The 27,065-nt window shown below is 40.9% G+C and overlaps 1 protein-coding gene across 1 annotated transcript in view; it reads left to right on the top strand.

Moving 5' to 3' along the window:
• TMEM150B (transmembrane protein 150B) overlaps positions 1 to 26,369 on the top strand; it is a 36,645-nt gene extending 10,276 nt beyond the window's left edge. Inside the window, exons 2-7 of the mRNA XM_075191339.1 lie at positions 11,826 to 11,906; positions 13,099 to 13,158; positions 14,343 to 14,410; positions 19,278 to 19,405; positions 23,137 to 23,314; positions 25,614 to 26,369. Coding sequence (XP_075047440.1) covers positions 11,842 to 11,906; positions 13,099 to 13,158; positions 14,343 to 14,410; positions 19,278 to 19,405; positions 23,137 to 23,314; positions 25,614 to 25,810 — 696 coding nt within the window. The 5' untranslated portion in view covers positions 11,826 to 11,841 and the 3' untranslated portion in view covers positions 25,811 to 26,369. The remainder of the gene's footprint in view (positions 1 to 11,825; positions 11,907 to 13,098; positions 13,159 to 14,342; positions 14,411 to 19,277; positions 19,406 to 23,136; positions 23,315 to 25,613) is intronic.
• Positions 26,370 to 27,065: the final 696 nt, after the last annotated feature.

Here is a 27,065-nt window from a genome sequence, read left to right as displayed (position 1 = left end):
CTTTATTGTAAAATTAGAAATTGTTCAGTGATGGATCTTTTTCTCCTGGAGGAACACATTGTTGGAGGTAGAAGTTTGAGGCGATAATCAGAGAGAGAAGATAAGGCACAGGTTAAGGACTGATCTAAGAGAGCAAGAGGTAACATGTCTCATAGCAAAGTCAGAGATGTTTGAGGAAGAGGTGTTGGTGAAGATATTAAAGGTGAGGGTGAGTAGCCTGAATTGGATTCTGGAGGTTATGGGGAGCCTGTGTAGGGAGGGTGAGGGTGATGGGAAGCCTGGTAGGGATTTCCAGAGTCGGTGCAGTGGAATGACAGGAGCGAAAATCAGCATTTATGATGGATTGGAGCAGATACAAATGGGTGAAGGGAAGGTCACATAGGGGGAGGTTGCATAAACCAAATGATGTTGGTGCAGTCGTACAAGGCTTTTTATTGGTGGTCAGTAACATTCCTCAGCATGGCGGACACCTTGATGTAGACACTTGAGCAGCCAAGAAAACCAGTGTTTGATGTTCATGTAACCACTCAGTCAGTGGTTACACAATCATTTGGTACTGGCTCCACTGGCTGCTCTTGTGCCTGCAACAAAGTCTTTGCCAAGCTGCCTGGATCCTCAAAAAAGCACTAGAGGCACAGATTGGATGAAGTACATCAAGCTGGATAGTAACAACCATTTTGTTTTGTGAAATATATATACATATACACGGGGCAGTGCTGTGGCCAAGTGGTTAGCACTTCTGCCTCACAGCACTGGGGTCATGAGTTCAATTCCCGTTTATGGCCTTATCTGTGTGGAGTTTGTATGTTCTCCCTGTGTTTGCGTGGGTTTCGTCCGGGTGCTCTGGTTTCCTCCCACACTCCAAAAACATACTGGTAGGTTAATTGGCTGTTATCAAAATTGACCCTAGTTTCTGTCTGTGTCTGTGTATGTTAGGGAATTTAGACTGTAAGCTCCAATGGGGCAGGGACTGATGTGAGTGAGTTCTCTGTACAGTGCTGCGGAATCAGTGGCGCTATATAAATAAATGTTGATTATGATTTTATATATGTATATATATATAGATATATATATATATATATATATATATATATATGGGTTTGGCGGCCATTTTGGGCAAGTGTGTGGTAGGCAAACACAGTGCTACAGTGCAGTGTGTGGATAGGAGTGATACAGAAAAACAATTAAGAAAGTGATTGGAAAGCTGAGATTTAGTAGATAAACTAGCAGCTACAGCTAGAGAAACCAGACAATAATTTAGAGAAGGGAGTAATAAAGTAATAAAATAACTGATTTAGGAGTAGATTTATTAAAACTTCAAAAATGGAATAATGAAGGTGCTATCCATAGCAGCCAATCAGATTCCTGCAAATATTATTATTAATTCATTTATAAGAGGCCACAGATTCCATGGTGCCAGATACAGTAGGCATGTCACAAATAGAGGAGTTAACACATAAGTTGCACAGATGAGGGTGAGTAATGCTATGGGGACTCACACAGAGTGTAGCAAAAGACATGACAGGAGGTACGAGGGAGTCAGACAGTAGACAGACGTGGGACAATAGGTAGAGAGGACCCTGCCCATTAGAGCTTACATTCTAGAGGGTGAGGTGGTGAGACACAGTAAACTAGCTAAAATGAAGGCTGAGGGGAAGCTACCAGCGAAGAGAAAGAGAGGTTAAAGAGGTGAGCAATGTGATGACAGGCTATGCGAGGGTGGAGAGGAACTTGTAGAGAACAGGGGCAAGAGGACAGGTTGTATAAGACGAGGAAGAGAGAAGAGGAAAGGATAGTTAGAGAGGATGGGTGGGGAAAGGTGAATCTGGTGAGAAAAGATATCATTGTGGATATATTCAATTTTGTCTTTGGGGTAGGCGGCAATGTCAAGAGTGGTGATGGACGAGGGGGGAGGAGGTGTTGGGGGACACAGTAGAGAATTAATGGTAGCGAAGCGCTGTCGGGGGTTGTTGAACAGGGAGGAGATGAGGGATGTGAAATAGGTTTGTTTGGCAAGAGAGAGGGCAGGAGGAGAAAAGGATGAATGTAAAGTGGATAAAGTCAGCGATGGAGCTGGATTTCCTCTATTGGTGGTTCAGAGAAGATAAATATAAGTTGCTAACAGTCCAAATCATCAAGAGTTGAAAAATTGTATTTCTTGTGTTTTAATTTTGGGGAAGGGCAGCACAATTTTGGCTTGCCACCTCGGGCAGAAATATCTCGTCCTGGCTTTATGTTGAACTACCTTCTCCCACGATGGTCAGTTAGTTTCACCATGGAATCATAGAGAGCATATTGTAATTAATAGTTGCACTATTAGGGTTCACCGGGCGGAACGTGATATGAGCAGGTATTCGATTAGATTAGTAATGTAATATGAGGGTCTGGTCATGCATAATTTTCTAGTGTTTCAGCCTGGCCTATAGTTCATACTGCCACTCAGGAGCATAGCTAGATATTTGTGGGACCTGACCTAAAATAAACATTTGTTAAGATCCCCCGGAACCACCCAGTGGTGAAAATCAAAAATAAATATGGGGCTCTGTTAAAGAAGATAGCCTAGCTCAGCTGTGGGTCCCATGCCAGCTGCACCCTGTGCATGTAGTGACGCACTTGCTACCACCCATTTGAACAGCAGATGAGTGCTGGCACCAGGTCTCACTGTTCTGTTTTGTTTTACTATGGGACTCTACAGCCTAGGGATCTATGGATCACTAGGCTGTAACAGATTCTGGATACTATATTACTAATCTTGATTAGCGCTGGCTTACCTGAGGTGCGGAGTCTAACGATCTCCCCGGTGTTCACCAAGAACCGCCGCAAGGCGGGGTGGGCTTCGCTGCCAGGAGTCGCAGGTCGCGGTCCCCAGGTTCGCCTCAAGATGTAGTACAGCGGAGTGAAGCGGTGGTAGCGGAGTCAACAAGCCGGTTCGGTACACAGGAATGGAGTCAGGCAGAATCAGAAGGCAACTCGGAGTCAACAAGCCAGGTTCGGTACACGGGTCACAAGAATAGGAGAATGGTCAGCAAGCCGGGTCGGTACACAGGGAATAGAGAGCCAGGGAAGTCAAACAGGCAGAGATCAGCACACAGGAGACACAGGAAACAGGAAGACACTGCAATCCACGAAGAGCAGGAGCCAGGAACAGGTAAGTGTTGCTCTGACACTCAGCGAGTGTCAGAGTGAGGTTTTTATACAGAAGGGGATTCAAAATCCCCGCCTCTAGGTTGTGGTCATGTGACCGCCTCCGGGTGCGGTCACATGGTCCTGAATGCGGAAGTGCGGCTGGACGGAGCGGCGGGGATAAGGTAAGTCCGTAACAGTACCCCCTGCCATAAAGGTGGACTCCGAACACCTAATAGGGTTTCAAAGGAAATTTTTTATGGAAGGATTTAAGTAGACGGGGAGCATGTAGGTCAATGGCTCTTACCCATGAGCGCTCCTCAGGGCCGTAACCCTTCCAATCCACCAAGAACTGTAGCAGTTCCAGATAATAGGTACTGCAATCTATATTACATTTAATACGTTCAATTTTTAAGCAGTTCCAGATAATAGGTACTGCAATCTATATTACATTTACTATGTTCATTCTTTAAGCAGTTCCAGAGAATAGGTACTGCAATCTATATTACATTTACTACGTTCAATTTTTAAGCAGTTCCAGAGAATAGGTACTGCAATCTATATTACATTTCCTACTTTCAATTTTTAAGCAGTGCAAGAGAATAGGTATTGCAATCTATATTACATTTAATACGTTCAATTTTTAAGCAGTGCAAGAGAATAGGTACTGCAATCTATATTACAAGAGAAAGTGAGGGAGGAGCTAGTAAACCATTGCGATTACACCAAGCATGTAGCTCTTGTGGATGAAGCCCTTCGTACGCTTTGATGATATATTGTGGCCCCGGTACCAAATTGGGTACCGGGGCCACTCCACTATGCAGTCCAGATAGATGCGTATCAACTACATTCAGTGTTGGGGGCAAATCCAAAATTAATGACCTGTCATCGTCAAAAACAAGAAGTATTGACGCGCTCGAACTACACCCTGTATATGCTGCAGAGGATGTAGGAGCAGGCAGCTGTGCAGTGGAATTCAGAACTGTTGAGGGTGATATATTGTGGCCCCGGTACCAAATTGGGTACCGGGGCCACTCCACTACGCAGTCCAGAAAACTACCTCGGTGCAACGTTTTTGACTAAAAAGAATATTGTGAGGTGTGAGGTGTTCAGAATAGCCTGGAAATTAGTAGAAATGATTGTTATTGAATGTTATTGAGGTTAATAATAGCGTAGGAGTGTAAAAAAAACAAAAAAATGGATTTTAGCGCTTTTTATGCTTTTTTTAAAAATAAATCAGAACCCAAAACCCTAAATCAGAACCAAAACCTTTCGTCAGGTGTTTTGGCAAAACAAATCAGAACCCAAAACCTCAAGCTAATCATAACCCAAAACCCAAAACACTAAAAGTGCCCGGTGCACACCCCTAGTAGCAACCAGGCTTCTAGCTTGTAGTTTGATAATAGAAACTTAAACACATGTTGTGCTTTGTTTACAATGTGTCAATTTAATCATTTGCACTTTACATATGCCAGAGTTAATAACATATTAATAGACAGCAACTAATAAACGCATACAGAGTATCCTACCTAAAAATGTGCAATACTGAGGTCAGGATGTCTGTATTCTACTGTTATAACAATTAAACAGTGCTGTGTGAACATACTGGGCCTTGTTCATTACAGCATGCAAACTGAAAGTAGTGAGCTTTTTTTCTTTTTTTCTTAAATGCACATAATTTGGGCATACGCACGTCAGTATCCAGCTAGAAGCAGGTCTGAAGAAATGACTCTTGCTGAATACAGGTGTAGGTAAACTCTGCTTATGCAGCACATATTCGCTTAGAGACAGGCAAAAAAAAAAAACACTGCAGGATACTTCCAATACATGTGTGCAATATAAAATCCCATCTGAATGCACAGAAAATATATATATATATATTTATTAATTAAAAAAACATAAAACAATACATTTCCATTTCCCCATTAAATAGATTTAGAAGGATGTTATTAATGTACTACTGTACATCAAATGCATTTTTACAGTTGCTCTTGATTGCAAACACATGTTCTAGCATGTCTCGGCAACAGTCATCACTATCACTTAGCAATTACACCTGCTCTGTAACTGGTGCAAATGATGCGCCTGAAAAACACGTACATTAGAGATGCCCGAAGCTTGAATCGAAAGCTACTCCGTGCACTCGAGCTTGGCAAGCCGTTACTGTACATTGACTATGTGTTTCCGCTCCCTCCCTCCCCCATGAAATTGTAGGCCGTTGAAGGTGTCATTTACGTTCGAAGAAGAATTGGATGTAATTACGTTCACTGGCATGTAGTCTGTTCTGGGCATGCGCAGTGCAATTTTATGCAAAATCAGCATTTACGGTTCCACTATATCTAAAATGTGAAAACGTAATATAGTGATCATCATTAAGATGCATATATACAAAGCTGGATTAATACTGAATAATTAAATGTTTCATACTTGTTCCTTAACTTTTCCGGAGCAGCGAGCAGTTCGGCTCTTTAAAATGGCTCACTGGGGGAGGGAGGGAGTGGCGAGGGGGGGGGGGGGGGTTAGCGTGTAAGCGACAGGTCCAGTTAGAAGCCGCAATTTATTGCAGCTTCTGATTGGTCCTCCTGCTCACATCCCACAACTTCAGTGTCACACAGCCTGGTTTTTGTCTGCCCCAAGAAACACAGCTGTTTGGAGCAGCCCTGAGCCCCGGGAGCAGGTTAGTAACATTTAACCATAAGGTGGTATGCAGCTTTAATAGTGTCTTTCAAAATTGTCCCTTATCTTTTGTTCATTTGTTTATAACGGACAAAAGTTACTTTTTAGTAGATATGAGCGAAATTGCAGCAAAACTTCACAGAAATAGAATTTTGCAGCGGAACCGTTTCACAGAGGTGAGAAGTATCGACTATACAATCCAGTTTCCACTTCTGCTTCTCCATTCCGCATTTCATGAATTGTATAATATCTAAAAAGAGCTGGGACAATGGCAGTAAATTGATTAGGCAGATGTAGTTGGAGTAGGGCTCGGAAAACATAAGGCCAAATTCCACCAGTGAAATATTTATCTATAATATAATTACTGTGTGTTTTAGAAGTAGCCAGTAAATGCACATGTAACTGCTATCTTACAAATGTTTCATAATTCAAACTGTATTTATGGCTTTGATTAATTTTGCTATCTATTAATAGAATCACAATCTTCCAGTTTCTCACCACTGAGCTAAAAAAAGAAAGCAAGATAGAGGAAACCGTATAATAAAAAGATAAGACGCTACACTTTGCCCTGCTGCTTGCCACACATGCAAAATTTTGTTAGGACATTTTATAAGTTCCTTCACTAGCCCTACGTTACTCAATAGTCTCCTAGAATAATGGTAAGCAATTTTGTAACAATGGTGAAGAATTACATATAAGACAAGAAGTAACATTTGTGTCTTTGTGTGTTTCCTTCTCTAATTTTGTTAATCATTCAATTATGTTACCTATTTTAATACTGTGGCTAATGCATTTCTTCCGCTTGGCATGGAAGAGAGCCATCTGGTAAGACAGTTTCTGCTGCAATGCCAGTCCAAGGTGTGAGACTGGGCAGATGTATAGGACATCCTCCATCTCAAAACAGGTGGCACTGTTGACTGTTAAAGATGTGGCCAACCAACTTCGTCTACAGCCACATAAGCCCCCAGTTCTGGGAGAAGCATCAAGAGCATGGATCACATACGAAGCTCAGTTCCTTGATCTCTACCCTAGAGATCTTTCCGTCCCACAGGACCTGGTTGCTATTCTGCATACCTGGTTATTTCCAGTACCTGGAGCCAGGAACAGAGGCCATGAATTTCCAGACTGGTGACCCCAGAACAATTGGTATCAGTCGTGCCTCTTTCGACAAACATACCCGCAGAGTAGATCCATTCAAGAGGCCCAAGTCAGCCTATTTGTTCAATAGGATGCATGAGCAACAGAAGATGTCTGGATACATTATTGACAGAATCCGGGATGGGAGTGCTTGATAAACCAAGTGAAACAGGTGTCCGATATCATTCATCAGCCCCACAAGAATATGATGGACCAGTAACAGGCTGTGATCATGGAGCATTTGGAAATTAGGAGTCTCCACTACAATTGTTTGTCATCGTTTATTTATAAGGTGCCACAGTATTGGCATATAGCTGCACTAATACAACATAAAAAAATAAATGAATACACATAAGTATAATAACAAACACAGTTAAGTATAATAGCAGAGGAGGTAGAAAACTGAGTAATGCTTGAGCAATTACAGATAGCACAAAAATCAGCACTAATTGGTTGGGGGGGCCAACCAATTAATGTGTGTACCCATGATGCTAGGGTTGCTTGGGAAGAAGAGCTTGTATGTATTGGCTGGTCTAGAAGAGGTCACCCCAAGAACATTGAACACCACCGTTCAACTGCTCTCAGAAATTTAGAGCTCTACTACTGTCCTTGGCCTACAATATCCCCTAGCCTGCGATTTAAGGCTAAAGAAGACTGTGGCCTGACTGCATCATAAATCCTTTTGGGCTGGCATTACCCTGCAAGGTTTGGACCTCCATAAAATGTCCATCGAAGTAGTCATGGGTTGTCTAAGCCCCCATAAGCTTTAGTGTAATATCATATATACTAGTATACATATATACGATTTAAATTTACAATACAAATAGTACAACTACCAGTGTTTTTTATTTTATATGCTAATAGTTAATTTGTATGAAGAATTCAATATAGGATTGCATGAGGGCCAGCCCCTCTCATGTTACTGCTGCTATCCCAATCTGTGATGGTATGGTATATTGCCCTAGACTGGCCGAATTCGACCACTGGATATGGATGAGTGTATTTCTGTGGTGATTACCTGTAACTGCGTCCCAACATGGTTAGTGTTGCACTTTCCATAGGCTGTGACATGGTAATTAAGTGCTGACTCTTTGCACCGGGGAAGGCACATTCCTATGTATGTTAGGGCTAATGGGAGGAACTTACCCAATGAAAAACCATACCTTTGCTGATATGCAGATGTTTGGGAATCACAGTAAACTGTATTTAAGTTTCACTTTTTTGTACCCTAATGTTTCCTGTGCCTAGCGCTACACCCTGATGCCACCCATTAGTATAATTGTGTTCAAAGCTTTCCTATTTGGAAGAGGAGAGGTCTGTTCTCATGACTAACAAGGAGAGAAATGCAGATGAGCAGAAAGTCCTTGATCAATAGTCATTAGCACTAATAGTAGTAGTCAATAAAGGCAGGTTACTCATGATAACAGGAACTACAAGGCAAATCTGTAAAACCAAACCCAACAGGTTGGCAATGTTACCATACCCAGACTAACAGTCTTTATGAACGGTTCAACAGAACATAAATAAGGAGAGAACAGGTACAGATAATTAGCAGGTGCAGCAGGTTAACCCCTGCTAGTGAGAGAAAGAGGCCAAGCACGATAGCAGCACCTCTGGTGGTTCAGAGGTACTACAGGGTACATTCAACTAGTATCAAGTCCAGAGTAGTCCAATAGACAGGAGCTGCCAAGACAAAGCAGCATGCTGAAGCGATGCTGCAGTAGAAGAGAAGGCAGATCCTGACAGATACTTAATAGCCCACAAATGTCTGATTCATTTATATTTTCTAAAATTATCACCAGGAAATGTAGGAAATTGTGAGAGACTAGAACTGGCAGCAGTTCTAGATGTATGCCAACCTGAGATATAGAAATGATGACTGTGCACCGATAAAAGCAGCTGGCAGAGTGTTAGCAATAATTTGCTCAGTATGTCAGAATTCCACTCATTAGATAATGTAGCTGTGCAAAGTTTAGGGATCCAATTAACCTTTTAAACATCTGAGTGTGATGTGGAACTGTTTCTCAGAAATACAGCATAATATTGTAGACCATGACCACAATATTAAAATATTCACACTTATTCAACTACATTGAAAATGACATTTAAGGTCAGAACAGAACAGACTGAATTAAAGGAGAGGTACTACTTTTCTTTTCATTAAAGTTCAACATAAGTACAGCTCACGTACCAAGTCCCAATATCAGTATTCTACCTTTCCCTGCTTAGATACTGTATTATAGTGCACCTGTCAGTTGCTTTGAATTGGATTTTTATTTCACATGGAGAAAACATTCACATATAAATGTTTTTGAGTACAGATAATTGACTGATTTACCAGTTTCTCCTGTGGCCCCCTCCAAGACCCACCCGGGAGACCTCCTGCACCTAGGGCTCCCACATAACTCTGATGCTACCACTTTGTTCTCAAAAGAGCAGATCAGTGTCCTTTTTGGAGCGGAGTGGGTGCATGCCCCTGCCACACGGCCCCAGTCTCAGTGGCTGTATGCCGTGGCCACACGACACGGCCCCAGTCTGAATAGCTGCATGCCCCAACCACATTACTCCAGTCTCAGTGGCTGCATGCCCCTGTCACACCTCCCCTGTCTCAGTGGCTGCATGCCCCTGTCACACGGCCCCAGTCTCAGTGGCTGCATGCCCCTGTCACATGGCTCCAGTCTCAGTGGCTGCATGCCCCTGTCACACCTCCCCTGTCTCAGTGGCTGCATGCCCCTGTCACACGGCCCCAGTGTCAGTGGCTGCATGACCGTGTCACACGTCCCCAGTCTCAGTGGCTGCATGCCCCGGCCACATGGCCCCAGTCTCTGTGGCTGCATGACCGTGTCACACGTCCCCAGTCTCAGTGGCTGCATGCCCCTGTCACACCTCCCCTGTCTCAGTGGCTGCATGCCCCTGTCACACGGCCCCAGTGTCAGTGGCTGCATGACCCTGTCACACGTCCCCAGTCTCAGTGGCTGCATGCCCCTGTTACACCTCCCCTGTCTCAGTGGCTGCATGCCCCTGTCACACGGCCCCAGTCTCAGTGGCTGCATGCCTTTGTCACACGGCCCCAGTCTCAGTGGCTGCATGCCCCGGCCACATGGCCCCAGTCTCTGTGGCTGCATGCACTAGTCACATAGCCCCAGTCTTAGTGGCTGCATGCCCCAGCCACACGGCCCCTGTCTCAGTGGCTGCATGCCTTGCCACACGGCCCTTGTCTCAGTGGCTGCATGCCCTGGCCACACATGCTCAGAAGAGGCACCTTCGTTGGCATGTTACAGCTGCATCGCCATGCCCCTACCCAAGCTTTGCAATGGGGCCCGGCAATGCACTTTTCCACCCGTTGTTTCATGGTTGGGTATCGCTAATATGATCTCTGAGAAAACAGTACTTTATCGTGGAACATGCAGGCATGAATAAGTGCTACTGAGGGCGAAGATGTGGAATGGGATGTCATGCCTGTGCCTGTCACCGTCCTTGTCTCTCCTACTCAATTATCTTCAAGAGCCCATCTAAGGATAACTTATGGTCTTCATCCTTTACCATGGGAATATGTCAAGATTAAAACCTTACAATTTTTATTCATGCTTCTTTTAAATTTTGGAGAACAACTATTCTGTTATATTTTAAAATAAATTTCAGTTTATACCTCTCCCTGTAACAACTCCCTGTAACTCCTCTCTCGCCGCTCCTTGTCTGTCTCCCCCCTCTACCAATCCCTTCACTGGCTCCCCTTCCCTTTCAGAATCCTCTTCAAGCTCCTCACTCTTACTTACAAGGCCCTTGCCAACTCCACTGCACCCTACATCTCCACCCTCCTCTTTATTCATGCTCCATCCCGCCCTCTCCGATCTGCCAATGACCATCGCCTCTCTTCCCCCCTGATCACTTCCTCCCACGCGCGTATCCAAGGCTTCACCCACGCTGCCCCCCTCCACTGGAACAAGCTCCCTCCCTCCATCAGAAGTTCCCCTAATCTGTCCAGTTTCAAACGGGCTTTAAAAACCCACATTTTTCTTAAAGCCTTCCAGTCTCTCACTTAACTTCCTACCTTTTCTTCTGCCTCTTCCCCTTCATTCCCCTTCCCCTATCCTCCGTTCCTCCTTCTCTCCCTCTCTCCCCCGTGTCTCTCTGTCTGTCTACCCCACCCCTTAGATTGTACGCTCCTTTGACCAGGGTCACCTCTCCTCCTGTCTTCACCACTGTTAACTCTGCTCTCCAGCTACCTTGCCCTCCTCTTTGAGGACCCTCTTCCCCCCTTCCCCTCTCGCTCGCTCCTCTCCCCTCTGGGGGTCTCCCTGTCATCCGTGCCCTCCCTCTTGGGCTCCGTCGTATGTGGACCTTCCCCTCTCCCCTCCCCTGCCCCTAGCTGTGCTTTGAGCTCACAGAGTTACTGTGCTTATTGTTTACTGTACTGTGCTGTCTCTCCTCGTATTGTAATTTCGCTTGTCCCTGTACGGCGCTACGGACATCTAGTGGCGCCCTATAAGTAAAAATTAATAATAATAATAATAATAATAATAATAATAATTTTGTACCCCCCCAAAACCTCACGCCCTAAGCTGCAGCCTAGTCAGCCTATCGGCTAATCAGGCCCTATCTATAAGTTTTAAAAATATTCTAATGGGTTAATTCTAGCCAATAATCCCAAAATTGTACTAAGCTTAATAATGTATGTAAGTGAAGATATTAACTCACCAACTAAATAATGCATTTCTGTAATCCTTTTTTATATTTATTTCATTATTGTACATTTAATAATGCATATTTATATATTTTATTACCCGTATGTCAGATCTGTGTATATAACATGTATGCTGTTTGTAAATAAAGAATGATAGGTTTATTTGATGATACATCATTAACTGTACCCACTTAATGGTTTTCAGATTGACTATTAACGCTATGTGGCTGTGGGCTCTTCTGCCGGTTGTCCTGACAATATGGGCCACTGCTGGAATATGGATAGTGTAAGTTGTTTTGCAATTTTGTTCTCTTATGGGAACATATTTAAAACGATGACGTCTACAAAATGATTTTTTTTTTTTTATAGATTTAGATTGATGAAATCACACATTATGTGATAAGCTGAATAATGAATAGTGCAAATAGCCAGACTACACACCGAGATCACAAAGTAATTTCTAGTACTATAGCATGACCTGCAACCTGTAATACCATTGTAGATATGCACCTAGGGAGCATTGTTAATCATCTCGGCCTGAGGAGAGCAGATGGCCCAATATAACTTTCATTGTCAACTGGTATGTAAACACAGGACATCAACGCTACTTCCCCATACTTACCAACTTTTTTCAGTTGGTGTCCGGGAGCCTCTCGGTGGAAGGTGGGCATGCGTGGGGCTCCGAAATGGCGTCATTTTGGCCCCGCCCCATGACATAATGACGCAAAACGCGGGGGCGGGGCCAAATGCCGCGATTTTCGGAGAATCGCAGCATTTTGGCCCTAATTCGGGCAGATGCGGGAGATTGCCACACTCTCCCGGGAGTCTGGGAGACCCACCCAAAATGCGAGAGTCTCCCGGACATTCCGGGAGAGTTGGCAAGTATGTACTTCCCTTTTTACCTGATATCAACTGAGGTCTTCTCCAATAGGCAAAGTGCACTACTAAAAGCAAAGAAACATGCTGTACGTGGGACTCTGGTTCTCTGCTTGGTATCTTCCTGAATATACAGTAACACTCTTTGGGCCTGATTTATTAAGGAAAGTAAAGCAAAAAAAATGAGTAACTTTGCCCCCTGGCAAAACCATGTTGCATTAAAGAGGGGGGGGGGGGTCAATTTAAAATGTGTTGGCAGATTTATAGTTGGGGTAGTGCATGTCCTAGATCAACTATAAATTTCAGTGTACAAATAAAGCCATAAAGTATTTGTGTGCTACATGAAAAAACAGCCAGTATTTAACTTATGTGCAAAATAATAAACTAATTTGCACCCCTTGCATTGTAACATGGTTTTGTCTAGGAGAAAACATGCTCATTTTTTTTATTTGCAACAAATAGAAGAACATTACATTCAGAATACAGGGACCTAATTTCTATGTGGATTCGTATGGTTCATATACCTGGCTTTACTCCCAGGGTGAAGAATAGTTTTTGGGCAATATACCACATAACCTTCCTGCTCTCTTATTCTTTCACAGATATGCAATGGCTGTCAGCAATGGCTCAGTCAACATCACAGAAGTGTTTCCTTATATCAGGTAAGAATATAAGTCTTTATGTTGCACATAGTTCAAATGAACTGATTGAGAATAGATGCTGTGATATATAATGACTATATTAAAACCTCCATTATCTATGTATAGTGTTCTGAAGTTCTCTATTCATAATTTTAGGAAGTAACAAATTGTAAAACTTCCCAACAGTTTGCTATAACCGTCAGTGCTTTTGAGGGATATTTACCAATAAACTACAAATGAGAAGTAACTCACAGTAACTAATCAGCAATTATATTTGACTGATTTAGAGCACGTTAGAAGATACCAGCAAATGACTGGTAGGTTCCTGTGGATTACTACACACTTGTACTTTAAACTTCATGGTCTGTGATATAATTAATTGTTGAATGTAACTTGTGCTTTTATGTGTTTTGCTGCTTTACTATAATTAGTGTTTATTATTATGCAATTAAATCTGTTCTCTTTTATTCACAGAGTGAATTACATAATTATAATCAATAAATCCATTTTCCCATAAAACAACCTGTAGATATTAGGCAGCTTGCACCTGCAACTGTAGGTGTACACACATCTGACACTCGCCTAGGCAAATGGTCAGCATCAAATATACGCAAAGCAAGAATTTCCATTTTGTGTCAATGTCGAATACAAAGACTTCAGCGATTGGCTTGCAGTGTCCTAGGTAATAGGATATTGGTGTATTTAAACACGAGAGCATCCCCGGTAGTGCCACTATTAGTTTGAAGTGGAGTTACTTTCATGCTATACTTTGCTCTTTAAGCTTCTTGTCTTACAGCCATTGGCTTCAAGCTGTTGAACGTGGCTTTTGCTGTTTGTGATGAAGAAAGAAGGATATTCTCCGATACTATATGCTATAAATTAAATATAGAGATATAATAGAGATTATACAATTATTTTGCTATCTCATTTTTTCTTTTAAAAAGCTATAGATGTGCTAGCAAACCTTAAAGACGAATTAATGTCCCTAGTACCAATATACCCAGAAACAACAAGGTATTCCATGCACTGCAGGCGTCATGTCAATATACATTAGCATTATATAGAATTTGTGCTAAAGTTTGCAATCACCTTATTGCTGCAAATGTAAGAAATAGATTTATGGTATGAGATGTGAAATTATTTGTGTAACCATTAATTGCATCCGTTAAGAATTGACTAAGTAAGGCCATCTTTTTTTTGGACAGCACATGTGGATCATACCCTCCCCAGAGCTGTATATTTGGACAAGTGCTTAATATAGGTGCAATGTTAGGTAAGTCATTTTGATAACATGCTAATGTATATTAATGAAATTCTCATTTATTCATTTTTTTAAATTTCTTTATTGGTTATTTATTTTATATCTGTGCTAACTTCTCCATTGCTGCCTCCCTAATGCCAGTCGCATTACATGCAAATAGGAGGGAGAAGATTCGCCAATAATTTTCAAAGTTTTAAAAGGAAGGAGGTGCCTGCTAATGTAGCAATGGGTACATGTTTGTCGTTGGTTTGTTTTCATTTGTTATGGTAATCCAATATGTTAGAAGTGTATATGTTACTATTGCTTTTGATAGACTTTGACCTAAATCAATGTAGTAAATACTTTGCTTAAATTTTAATTAAATGGCTTGCATCTTTTTCAAAGTCCATTAATTCGGATGTATACAGTAGTTGGAATTATGTGTTCTTTAGTGTGCCAATAAGATTTCTACTTGTTAAAGTTGTATCTGCTAGTCTTACAGAGGTATATTTTTTCTTTCTTCATAAAGTACTCTAGAGGTTAGCTTCCCATACATGTTATATTCTGGACATTTGTCCTCATCTTCCACTTTCTAGTTCGGTGTACAAATTGACCATACTTGTGACAACAATGCTCAAATGCTGACAACATTTTCGGCAGGGGAACAATTAAAATCCAGGTGGATTTTAATTCTTGTTCGCCATTCTTAGTGGTCAGTGAAGACCCCTACATACAGTGGCTTCAGGACAATTTGGCCTAAATCGGTCTATTTTGTTTACCAATTTACCATGTGCATTGTCAACTTTAGCAGCATGCAGTATGTGGCAAAATACTTAGCTCAGGTCATTTGCCTGAATAGCGAAATGACTGGAACAGTATGTAATTTGGCCTCACTAAGTTGCACACATTGTTATAGCCAAATTGGGTACACTCATTCCTTAAGTTGGTGGGCTGAACAGAATCAAGAGAGTTGTGCCCATCAGCCATTTCAACATTTTTACCAATTTGGCAAAAATTGGCAGGTAAGATTTGCATATGCGTTGGTAGTTTTAGTTTGTTAAAAAGTGATTTTACTTTGTTGGAGTGCTGAATAGAGACCAAATAGTCATGAACATATCTGAAACTGTTCTAACCCTAAGACTAACTGTACATGACATACAAAGTACAACAGATTAAAACCGCAGGTATTAAGGGCCATGTCCGTGGCAGAACTTATCAAACCTGTTCCATTTTCTGTAAAGTAAATACTGATCATTTTGCTTCACTCAATACAAGATTACTGTTGAATGCTTGTGTAATACCCTGCAAAGCACAAGTTTATTACTGTATTTAATCATTCAGAAAGCTACAGTTCCCCAGAGTGCCTCTGGGAAGTTAAATGCAAATTGCATCTGCTATTTTGGGTTGGGCAAATTGCAGTGAATGAACTAGAAGGTTCCATGAGATTCTTGGGGGAAAGGGGGGGAGCCAAAAATGGACTGGCTAGAGAAAGAAGTGATGTGTAACTGCTGACTAAGCTAATGAAGGATCTTCCGACCAAGAGCCACTGAATGCTATGGCCGAATTGTTGTCCTGAAGGATGTTTGCAGCTAGCACAAAAAGAAGCACCTTTGCAGTATAGGAAAAGACCTAACTTGCCACTGCCCATGAGATGTCAGTAGGACTCATATGAAGACAGATAAGTTTGTTTTGCTTTGCTATGTTCAAGTTATTTAAGTGAGACATCAAACTGTATTATTAAAACCTCTGACCAAGACTGTAATGTTGCTATTGAGAGGTGTTATAGCACTGGCTAAAGGAAGAGTTTGTTCCAGCCAAATCTGCTGTATTTAAAGTTTTCTGCAAGCTGACTGAAATTTCCTAAAATGGATGCTGATGAGAGAATTGCAAGTTGTTTAACCCTACAGTTGCTGGGAGAGAGTTGCTTAGCCCATTAGACGAATTGCTAAGCGACACCGTCCTTTACACTGCAAATTGTTTAGTGTGCAGAGTTGCTGTTTACGGAGCTCAGGAGTCACAAATGCATCAACTTAATTACTGATTTCACCTTTTACAAGTAAATAAGCTTCATGTGTTGATAACACATAAATGATTAAAAAAAATATAAGTATTTGAAAAAGCAAAGGTTATCTTTATTCTTACAAATTGCATATGCAATTGCCTGTATTCATCATGAAACAAGCAATATTCTCTATGTAGACACAGGTTATATAGAAGTAACACCATTCCTCTTACATACGTCACTAATCACTTCACATACTAAAGAATATACCTCATAAGGACAAAGTTGGTTATATATATATATTCTCCACAACCTCATTATAGTACATAGATTTCTATGCCTAAGCAGGTCAAAGGGCATTTGTGACCTCTTACACTCTACTCTCTATATAGCTTGACAGCTGCTGACCATTTTAACATCCTATGAATAGATGCCCTATTGTGGGGTATAACATACAAAAAAGATTTTAACCATTTCACAGAATACAGAAAGAAATCATTTGACCATACAGATTTTATACATCAACATTGTTTTATCCAACATATATTTGTACCATAATTTATTCCATTACAGTGTCAGCTGAAACTTCGCTTAAACCTGTGGATTATAATTTACCCCATTGGGTTCTGCATATCATAAAGTGAACTAAAAAACATCTAATCTGAACCACCTGGATTACTCCTTGTTGCATCTCTACTGATTTTTGTGTGATAAGTATAGTCTGTATAATTGCACTAAAAGTATTGTGATTGATTGGTCTATATTATCTGCTGCCGCAGAATTTAGTGTAATGGTCTAATTAACTTGTAGCAACAGGTTGTCTCCTAAAGTATCTATCCAGTGAAATCCATTTCACTGAAACACAGTGCCTAAGTTTAAAGTGGGATACATTTATTCAGTGATCTATGTGTTGCATATTGCAGTGATTTATGTTTGCATATTGTTGAACCAAAATTTCTAAAATGTTAACTATTTTGTGACATGTTGAATAACATTGCATGTTGATGGTATAGTGCTATTACTTTTCTGCACTACTGCTACTTATCTGCTACTGTGGTAAAGCCTTATGCCACAAGCAAAGAGAATAAACCCATGAGTTTATGGAGTTTTTGCCCTGTGTTCCTTGTTTTATTCCAACACTACTGGGGTGGACCTTTGCCTATCTTCCATACCACCGGGCCTGTAGAATCCTTCCTTACACTACTTTTGGGGTGCCAACCATCTGCCCCGTTACACTTGGAAGCATCCTAAATCAAGTATGATTAAAACATTTGCACAGAAGAATCCTTGCCACTGTTATTACAGTGTTGACAAGGAAGCTGAGAGACATTGCTATGATGCATTTAACCAATGTTGAATTTAGCATAAGGCACAGCAGATCTATGCCTAGGCAAAGGCTTGAGAGTTGGCTTTTTGGTTGCACAGTGCAATATTATTTTCTTTGATTAAAAAAGAACACAGAACTTAAGAAATAAGAAAAATGTTAACTTTATTATTGTATTGTTAAGTCTGAAAATGGAATGATTTGAAGCAGGTTAGGGCCAATATATCTTAATCTATGACCGGAAAGGCAAGGTGTGGGTAGGATGGTGATTAGTTTGCCAAAGATTGTGTGCCTATGAGCTCCAAAAGCTTAAAAGACTTAGGAATACAGACACTGAGAAGGTTTTTGTTAAAATAACTTCCTTTACATAAGCAATGAATAAAACCTCATTTAAATATTATAGCCACCGATAAAGGAGACAGCAGAAAAATAAGTTAGAAAAGTAAAATAATTTGCACAGTGGTTAGATGTGCTGCCTCGCAGCACTGAGGTCATAGGCTTGATTCTATCCAGGACCCTAGCTGTGTAGTGTTTGTAAGTTCTGCCCGTGTTTGCTGGGGCTCCCTCCAGTTCTTTTGGTTTCCTCACCTACTCTGATGAAGAGATAGGTCTTTACTCAGGAAGATTTACAGAAATACCTCACACACATGGGCATTGACAGAGCATTCAAATTATTTTCATTAACCGGTGTCAAAGCTTCTTTTAGAACTCCATTGTATTTTCAGCAAGAGGTAATGCTTCTGAACGCTGTAGGCTAAGTCAAAACATTCACAAAATGTAGTAAACACTTAAAGGTGAAGTACAGACACACTTTCTGATAGCTTATATTACCGTATTTCCCCATGTATAAGGCTCTCCCATGTATAAGGCGCACCTTAATTTTGGCCCTGAAATTTGAAAAAAAAAAATATTACGGTAGCTGTCAAAAAGTGTGCGGAGATTGCAGGGGCTTGCTGCCGGCAGCTGCACACTATGTGCAAGTCCGTTCGGCAGAGACAGGCAGGGAGAGTGTGCTGGCTGGCAGTAAGCCCCTGCAATCTACCCCCGTTGCCACTGTACCGCTGTCCCCGTCCCCCTGGTTCCCCCCCGCTTCTACTGTACCGCTGCCCCCCTCCCCCTGGATCCTCCCGCTGCCACTGTTTCGCTGCCCCACTTCCCCTGGGTTCCCTTGCTGCCACTGTATAAGAGTGTGTTGAGATTGTAGGGGTTTTAAACACAATCAGAGCAGCCGGCCAGCACACTCTCCATGCCTGTCTCTGCGGAACGGACCTGCACATAGTGTGCAGCCGCCGGCAGCAAGCACCTGCAATTGCCCCCCCCCCCCCCCTGAATCCCCGCTACCACTGTATAAGGCGCACCCAGTTTTTAGACCCCAAATTTTTGGGAAAAGGGTGCGTTTTATACATGGGGAAATACGGTAATTTTTGGATGGTCAGCATCAAAGCACATTTAGTGGGCTTTAGGAACACTCTTTAAATGCTTTAAAATAATGCCCTGTGTCTGAGGAGATAAGCAGCTGAAGATATTTACTGTATGTTGCCTAAATCTGACCATGCTCTTTTGTGATCTTTTAGTGGTCTGGATATCTGCCATACGGTTTCAACAAATCAGGGACTATGGCTGCCACTCTCATCTAAACTCCACTGGGCTGGCGATGGGATTTCTTTGTGCTTTGGGAACTTCAATCGTTGGTAATTTTCAGGTATGTCTTATAACCACGGTTGATGGGCCTGTCTGAACTAGTGGTTAACAATTGTGATTTATTTGTACTATTATATATTAAGAAGTCCATATACTGCTCTGAAATGTGCTTTATTGCTATATGCTGGTTTGTAATGTATATTGCAATGAAACATGTTTTTGATACAATAAGCCACACAGCGATGTCCTTTTAGTTGTATACTAATTTGTCTTGTCTTAAAGTGGGCCTATATGTAATTTTTGCACTTGATTCTGGAAATGTTTAAGTGAACAATAGCCACAGATATTTGGAAATTAATATTTTGATAGTTGCAGAGCATCTTTTAAATAATAGCCATCGATCCCTGTTAAGCTGCATGAAGTCACGTGACATGATACAAATAGTGTATACCACATCAAACTGTCTTGAGCTTATTTTGACAAAAAAAGAGTACAGATGGAACATACTGTCTTCCTCCTCACTGCATTGCTACAATGAAGTCTAATAAGACTACACCAGTATGGTGGCTCAGTGATTAGCACTTCTGCCTCACAGTGCTAGGTCATGAGTTCAATTCCCAACCATGGTCTTATCTGTGTGGAGTTTGTATGTTCTCCCATTGTTTACGTGGGTTTCCTCTGGGTGCTCCAGTTTCCTCCCACACTTCAAAAACATACTAGTAGGTTAATTGGCTGCTATTAAATTGACCTTACTCTCGCTCTCTCCCTCTCTCTGTGTATGTTAGGGAATTTAGCTTGTAAGTTCCAACGGGGAGGGACTGATATGAGTGAGAACTCTGTACAGTACTGCGGAATTACTGGTGCTATATAATGATGATGATAATAATGCTGACCACACATTGGTTGGTCCTGCTGCGAAGTCCAAGATTCGAGGAACAATTTCAGTGTCCAATTTGGCCACTAGATGGCCACACTGATTTTATGGCACCACTTTGTTAACTTCTAATACATTTGCAATTGCAAACACTATCAACGAGTCAGCTCACATTGAGGGACAATTATGAAAACTGTTGTACAGGTAACTGTGTAAAAAGCAGGTGAGGACCTTAACGACCAATTAGATTCTAATTGTCTCTTTCTTAGTACACTGTATTAACTCTACTTTTCTGCTCTGATTCGCTCACATGGGCCTGTTATTGTAAATAAGAAGCTAGATTTTTGAGTCATTCTCGAGGGATGCTGGGAGATATATTTGTGATTTATTTTCTAGGTAATGGAAATTCATATTCAATAACATATTAGGATCACAAGCAACAATCTCACAGACCTGGACAAATTAACTTGCTGATTTTATTTCTCACTGCTTCTTTTTGTTTATTTGCAATGGTCCCCTGCCGTTCATTAAAATCTCTTTCTTATTATCCCTCCATGAGATTATTCTTTAGATTTGCAACATTGATCATCTCCCCTGCATCACACCACTTTATCCATATAACTATTTCACTACTCTCTTATGCTATCTTATTAAATACAGGTCCCCCGCGCATCTCCCATGAACTTTATTTCCATTCTGCATACCATAGCAATCCATCAAACCTCAAACATATCACCTATTTCCTGTCACTTTTAAGACCTTTTAAATGTGCCCTATGTACACACTCAGTTTGTACTTCAAGGGGTAAATGTATCAAGCTGCAATTTTTTCAGCAATTTAAAATCGCCGAAAATCGCGAGAGATAACCGCCGATTTGAAGTGCAATATCGCCATATGTAACAGAAACTGACACTTGCCTGAGATTGAACAGAAATGAAAGCATGTAGTGTAAGCTACCTGGTCAATGTTAATATAACACATACATGCCAACTCTCCTGGAAAGTCCGGGAGACTCCACTGGCATTTCTCCCGCATCCAGGATATCACAGAGAATCGCGTCATTTGATGCGATTCTCGGTGAATCACGCCATTTTGGAGGGTGGGAGAGGGCGGGGCGAGGTCAATCGCGTCATTTTGGCCCCGCCCCCGCAATGGAAATTATGTTTTCGTGGGGGGGCGGGACAAAAATGACGCGATTGGCCTCACCCCACCCCCTCTCGCCCTCCAGTCATGCCCCCTCTCCCGGAAACAAGTTTCCAGGAGTTGGTAAGTATGATATAACAGGAGTCACAAACTAAGTGTCAGAATGCACATGAGCACTTGTCGGGTTACAAGTCTGTTCTTTAAATGGTGACCCCCATCTGGAAATATAAAGTGTTGCCATATCATAAAAGTATAAACATTGCCCCAATGGTAATGAAATAGTAAGCCACTGTTATAAAAAAAATGCAAAAAAAACCCCACTTACATTTAATCTATAATTACATTGGGTACACTAATTTATTCCTATAATAAATTGTTCCCCATAAGAAAATTCATAATCATTTTTGCCCCTCTACAACAAGAAGATGGTTTATTGAAACTTTCATTGTGCCTCCTGTTATATTAACATTGCCCTGCAGGCCCGATCTCGCCTGTAGAAAGCAGTGTGGTGTAGCGTGTTGAATATAAACTCTGGGGAGTTTGCAAAATCGCAGCTTCATACATTTGGCAATTTGTATAGGTAGAACAGTAATAGATCGGGGCCGCGATTTGTAGCGATTTTGAAAATGACGATTTTGAAAGAAACACATCTCTGGCGATCTTACATCAAATCTCTGGTTAATAAATCGTCGATTTTAAACTCGCCTGAGAATATCACTGGAAATCCAAAACCACAGCTTGATACATTTACCCCCAAATGTACTGTACATGTCAAAATCCACGATAAGCATACTTATGTGTGTATATTGATTCTCACAGTATTTCTGCATCATAAGTACAAATGTGTATACTTGCGCCTAAGAATTGCATAGGGATGGTTAGTAGTAAATATGCAAATTGCATTACCTTACTTGAACACAATATAATAATGTAATGAAGTGATATATACAGCAAGGTGGGAGAGAGGGAAGCCAGAAAAGGAGGAGGTTGCAGTAGTCGAGGCGGGAGATAATGAGTGCGTGGATGATAGTTTTGGTGGCATCCTGGTCACAAATATCAACTTTAAATGTCAGTGTACAAATAAGCTATCAAGTATTTGTGTGCTCCATGAAAACACAGTCAGTATTTAACTTATGTGAAAAACAGAATACTAATGTGCACCCCTTGCATTGTAACATGGTTTTGTCCAGGAGACTTAAATAAGTAGTTTCTTAAGTTAAGATCCTTAATGAATCAGGCCCCTTGTTCCTAATTGTTTACTGCCATATAAATAACTGATAATAATAATACGATTTACTGAATGAAGGCACACATCTGATTGGATTATTTGGGCAACACCAGCTTTTCCTCTCATTTACCGACAGAACAGTTATCATAACTGTCCCGCTATATTCCCCTTAACTCAGCCAACGGCAGGCTAATGGAGTTAATAAATTAGAGATATCATCAAGCACAACTTGACTGCTGTGTACAACTCATCTAGTGGCACACTGGACCTACACATAACTATTGCATATAATTAAAATAGATATCCGAAAAACTATTTTGAAACATTTTTTTTAATGCTAAATACAATTCACTAGGCTATATTTAAAAATAGGGAATATATTTTTTCATGAAGGTGAAATATCTGCCCTGCTTGTCTCTAATAGCTGCACAAATCCATAAAACTATCATGATGTTTCTGTTTCAGTTTCAAAGTAAGGAGGTGTGATGTTACACTGTATGCATAACATTATTTAACATTTCTTATAATTACACTTTTTTTTACACAGCAATCAATCCAATTGGAAACGCACCTTGTTGGAGCATTTCTGGCATTTTTCATTGGCAACGTCTACTTCTGGATACAAACGGCGCTGACCTACAAGGTGAACCCAAGGCACGGCGGTTGTTGGATGTTATTAATTCGATTCATCCTCAGTATTGCTACCACAACACTACTTTTAATGAGTATCCTTAACAATATCAAGGAAGCAGAAAACCAAACGTTATATATAGGATTGAACTTTTCTGGTGCTAAATATATAAATACAAGAAAACACAGTGCAAGGGCATTTCTCAGAGGTATTGTTGCCACTGCCCTTGTAGAAACATTTACCGGAGCTGTGTCTCTGCAGAGTTTAGAGCCTGTATTTGTTTTCAGACATTCAAAGGGATGGACATAAAACTCCTTCCTATAAGGCATAAGTAGAAGAGGCACCTGTCATGAGGACAGCATTTTGACTATCGCAAAGAGCTCATAGCTAGCTGTAGATGCCGCGAGCCATCTAGCCGCTATTCCTGTAGACTGTTTATCCTCCAATACAATGATCTAGGCCTGCTGGGTGCCAAAAGTTAACTTGGAGCCTGTCGTATAATTGATTACTAGAGAACTATAGCAGCTTATTGGAGTTCCCTTAGTGAGAAGCAACCAGATTGCTAGTAGCTCCTGACTAACTGCACCCAGTGGACCTAATATCAGCAGCAGAAGAAGTGGTTGAGAGATGCTGGGTTACAATGTTTCTATTCTATGCTGGTGTGGGTAGGTATTGTATATTGAGATCTTGATTGTACTATTATCTGGGCAATGGGGTTGAGCCTATACTGAAATGAGAAGTGTACTATCAACTGGTATTGGGCTGTATTGGCATGGGGTATGACCCATTGTTTCCCCACTAGGAACACCTAAAACTAAGTAAATAATGTAACATAACAATTACTCAGCAATACACATATCTGTTTAACAGATGTCTAATCCAATTAGGCATCCTCTTTCCTTAAGACACAATGCCCAGATCTATACTGGGCGCAGCTTAATTTCATCAAGGAGATTCACAGAGCCCTACAGCCAAGAGAAATTACTAATGAGCCTCTGCTCAGTACTGAACCAGGAAAAGAGGCTTCACCCCTAACAACCAAGTCACTACAAAGCCTCCAGATTCCAGGTACCAGAACATAAATTAAAACAACTGCTTTATGTAGAAATAACAAGATTTTTCTCTTTTATTTACTTCGTGATCGGGCCTAAAAAAAAATATTTTAACATTTGAGGAACAGTAAACCGATAAAATCTTATAAAAAATATCTCTAAACCAGCCAAACTTGTTTATATGGCCACTGATGCAAATTACGATATTTGACGTTGTATGCAACTTTGATACATAACACACAATAAGCTATTGTCCTGAGCTATCAACCATTGTTGGCACCAAAAGGCCCTCTGCTGGGCACTGGTGTAGAAAGAGTGGTCCTAGCTGAACAGGGGGCATAGTCGCAACTCTTGATATGGGTTGGGTATGATGGTAGAAATACAGTCGGAAATAATACAGACATGAAAATCCCAACAGGCTAAATGACTGTATGTAAAATTCACCAACACGGATAAAATACCGACATTGTGATTATTGGTGGTAAACAGTGATATAAATAAATAAATGTTTAAAAAAAAAAAAACGTGCCCCCCACTCGTATTAACATTAGTGCTGCCAGTCCAGTGCTGGTAGAAGGAAAATTGGAGGGAAAAACAACTGTCGTGTCACCAGCCCCGGCTGGCTAAGCCTAGGTTTGGTTGGAGGAAAATTGGGGAGACCCCATGCTGTTTGTTAGTCCAATTGTCCTCCAATCAGCAATCACAATGTCGACATTTTATCAGTGTCGGTGAATTTTACATTCAGGCATTTAGCCTGCCGGGATTTTTATGTCTGTATTATTTCCGTCTGAATTTATACCATTAGAATTATGACTACCACTGCTTGATACAGGCTTCTTGATAGTTGTAGTGCCACATATACTTGAGAAACCTCTGCTGCTCCACAGTAGACCACCAATATCTAGACCTCCCTCCCCCCCTACCTTGATTTCTGTTGGTTTGGAGAACATGCCCAGTAGACTCCTCCACTTCAACTTGATGGTCATAATGCTATGAGTATCTCTGTGATAACAGCAATGTTCACAACTCTCCACAGTCTCAGGTCATCCACACAGTCATTTTGAGGATCCGGCCAGAAGTAGAGGCATCACAATGTTGGGAAAAGCTGGAGAGGTTAGTATCTATGTGCCAAGGGGTCCATGCAATCTGCACAAGAGTATTACTGTGCAAAATGCGTCCCACAAGCATCTATCTATGCCACTGCTGCTGTGTTCTTCAATATAGGCTACTGAAAAAGGCCTTCTCACATATGAAGTCTACATATATATCTGTGAATGATTAGTAACTCCATAATACTATAATACATCATCCATATTATGATGCCTTAACGAGATCTAACAGTGATTGCGTTCTTTGTGAAGAATATGAAATCTGAAGCTGCTATATGTGAATGGATTGTGGCCATGATTTTATTTTTGATGTATGGACTCTTCTGCGTTGACTTTTGGCATCTTGAGGGACATTTCTTTCATGTTAAGAAAAGGAGGGCGGTGATTCCTAATGAAATACAAGCTTCCACTATCACCCTGACCATGTAAAAACTCCATGTTACCTAGATTTACATTGGATTGTATCAAAGACTGTTGAGCCATGGCTCGTATATATGGAGAATTCTGGGAGTTTTTTTTATTATTTTAGCAGACATCAGACTATCATCTCATTTGGATATCCAACAACTGTAAATGAAGTCTCCATTCAAACCACGAGGCAGCACAAAGCATGAACACAAGCACTTTGCCACTGGTGCAACAGATTGTACAGACTTCAGTATTTTACTGTCAAATATTTGTGTCACACACATTTCAAGACAACAATAAATTATGAAAGCACTTACGGATTTTGTAGTAAGAAATGAAGGACATGACTGCCATTGGGTCTATGTTAGCATGCACACTAATTACTTATTTTCCTTAAAAAGGCATCTCGATAAATTCCAGATTGTGTAATTTCAATACAGTATTATCTGTTATCTTCATTATTTGCAATATTAGACCATTCTCTGAAGATGGAGTAGTCTCATTAAAGACAGTATTACATTCTCACACACTAGGGGGTATATTTACTAAACTGCGGGTTTGGAAAAGTGGAGATGTTGCCTATAGCAACCAATCAGATTCTAATTATCATTTATTTAGTACATTCTGCAAAATGACAGCTAGAATCTGATTGGTTGCTATAGGCAACATCTCCACTTTTTCAAACACGCAGTTTAGTAAATATACCCCTAGGTATTTAAAACAGATACAGATCTAAAATAGCAATGTATATGATCTTATCTTATTCTGAGTCAAATAATATGAATATAAGTAGAACCAAATCCCTCATTTTATCACTACGGCAGATATTATTCCTCATACACACAGTCAGCATTTCTTTTACTAATGAGACATCTCACAGAATTGTATTACCTTGCATTTCCTCCCCAATATTCCAGCTCTCCCATAATAGTCACCAGTGCATGATGCTAGATCATGTTAGAGAGATGAAGATGACAGATATATGCAGGCAGTATGGTCTCTCCATAAATTCCAACTATTCCATGTGCCAAACAAGTTTAGCCTGATGCTGTTATTTCCAACATGTTATATTAAATGTAAATTGTATGATACCTGGCCATTTTTCCTATTTATAAAAAGAGCATAGTGAAATAGCGTGTGTTCAGATGTTTCGGTATTCCCAGGTAAAAGAAAAATAAAGTGGACATTAACGGTTGCCACCTTCTCTGGAATAAAATATTTACTACTGCCCTTCTTACTGTATATACCTATTAATAATCTTGATGTCGAGATTAAA

The sequence above is a fragment of the Mixophyes fleayi genome, chromosome 11 (genome assembly GCF_038048845.1).
Source record: "Mixophyes fleayi isolate aMixFle1 chromosome 11, aMixFle1.hap1, whole genome shotgun sequence".
Lineage (NCBI taxonomy): Eukaryota > Metazoa > Chordata > Amphibia > Anura > Limnodynastidae > Mixophyes > Mixophyes fleayi.
The sequence above is the reverse complement of the archived record's forward strand: the minus strand, read 5'-3'. Positions and strand labels throughout refer to the sequence as shown.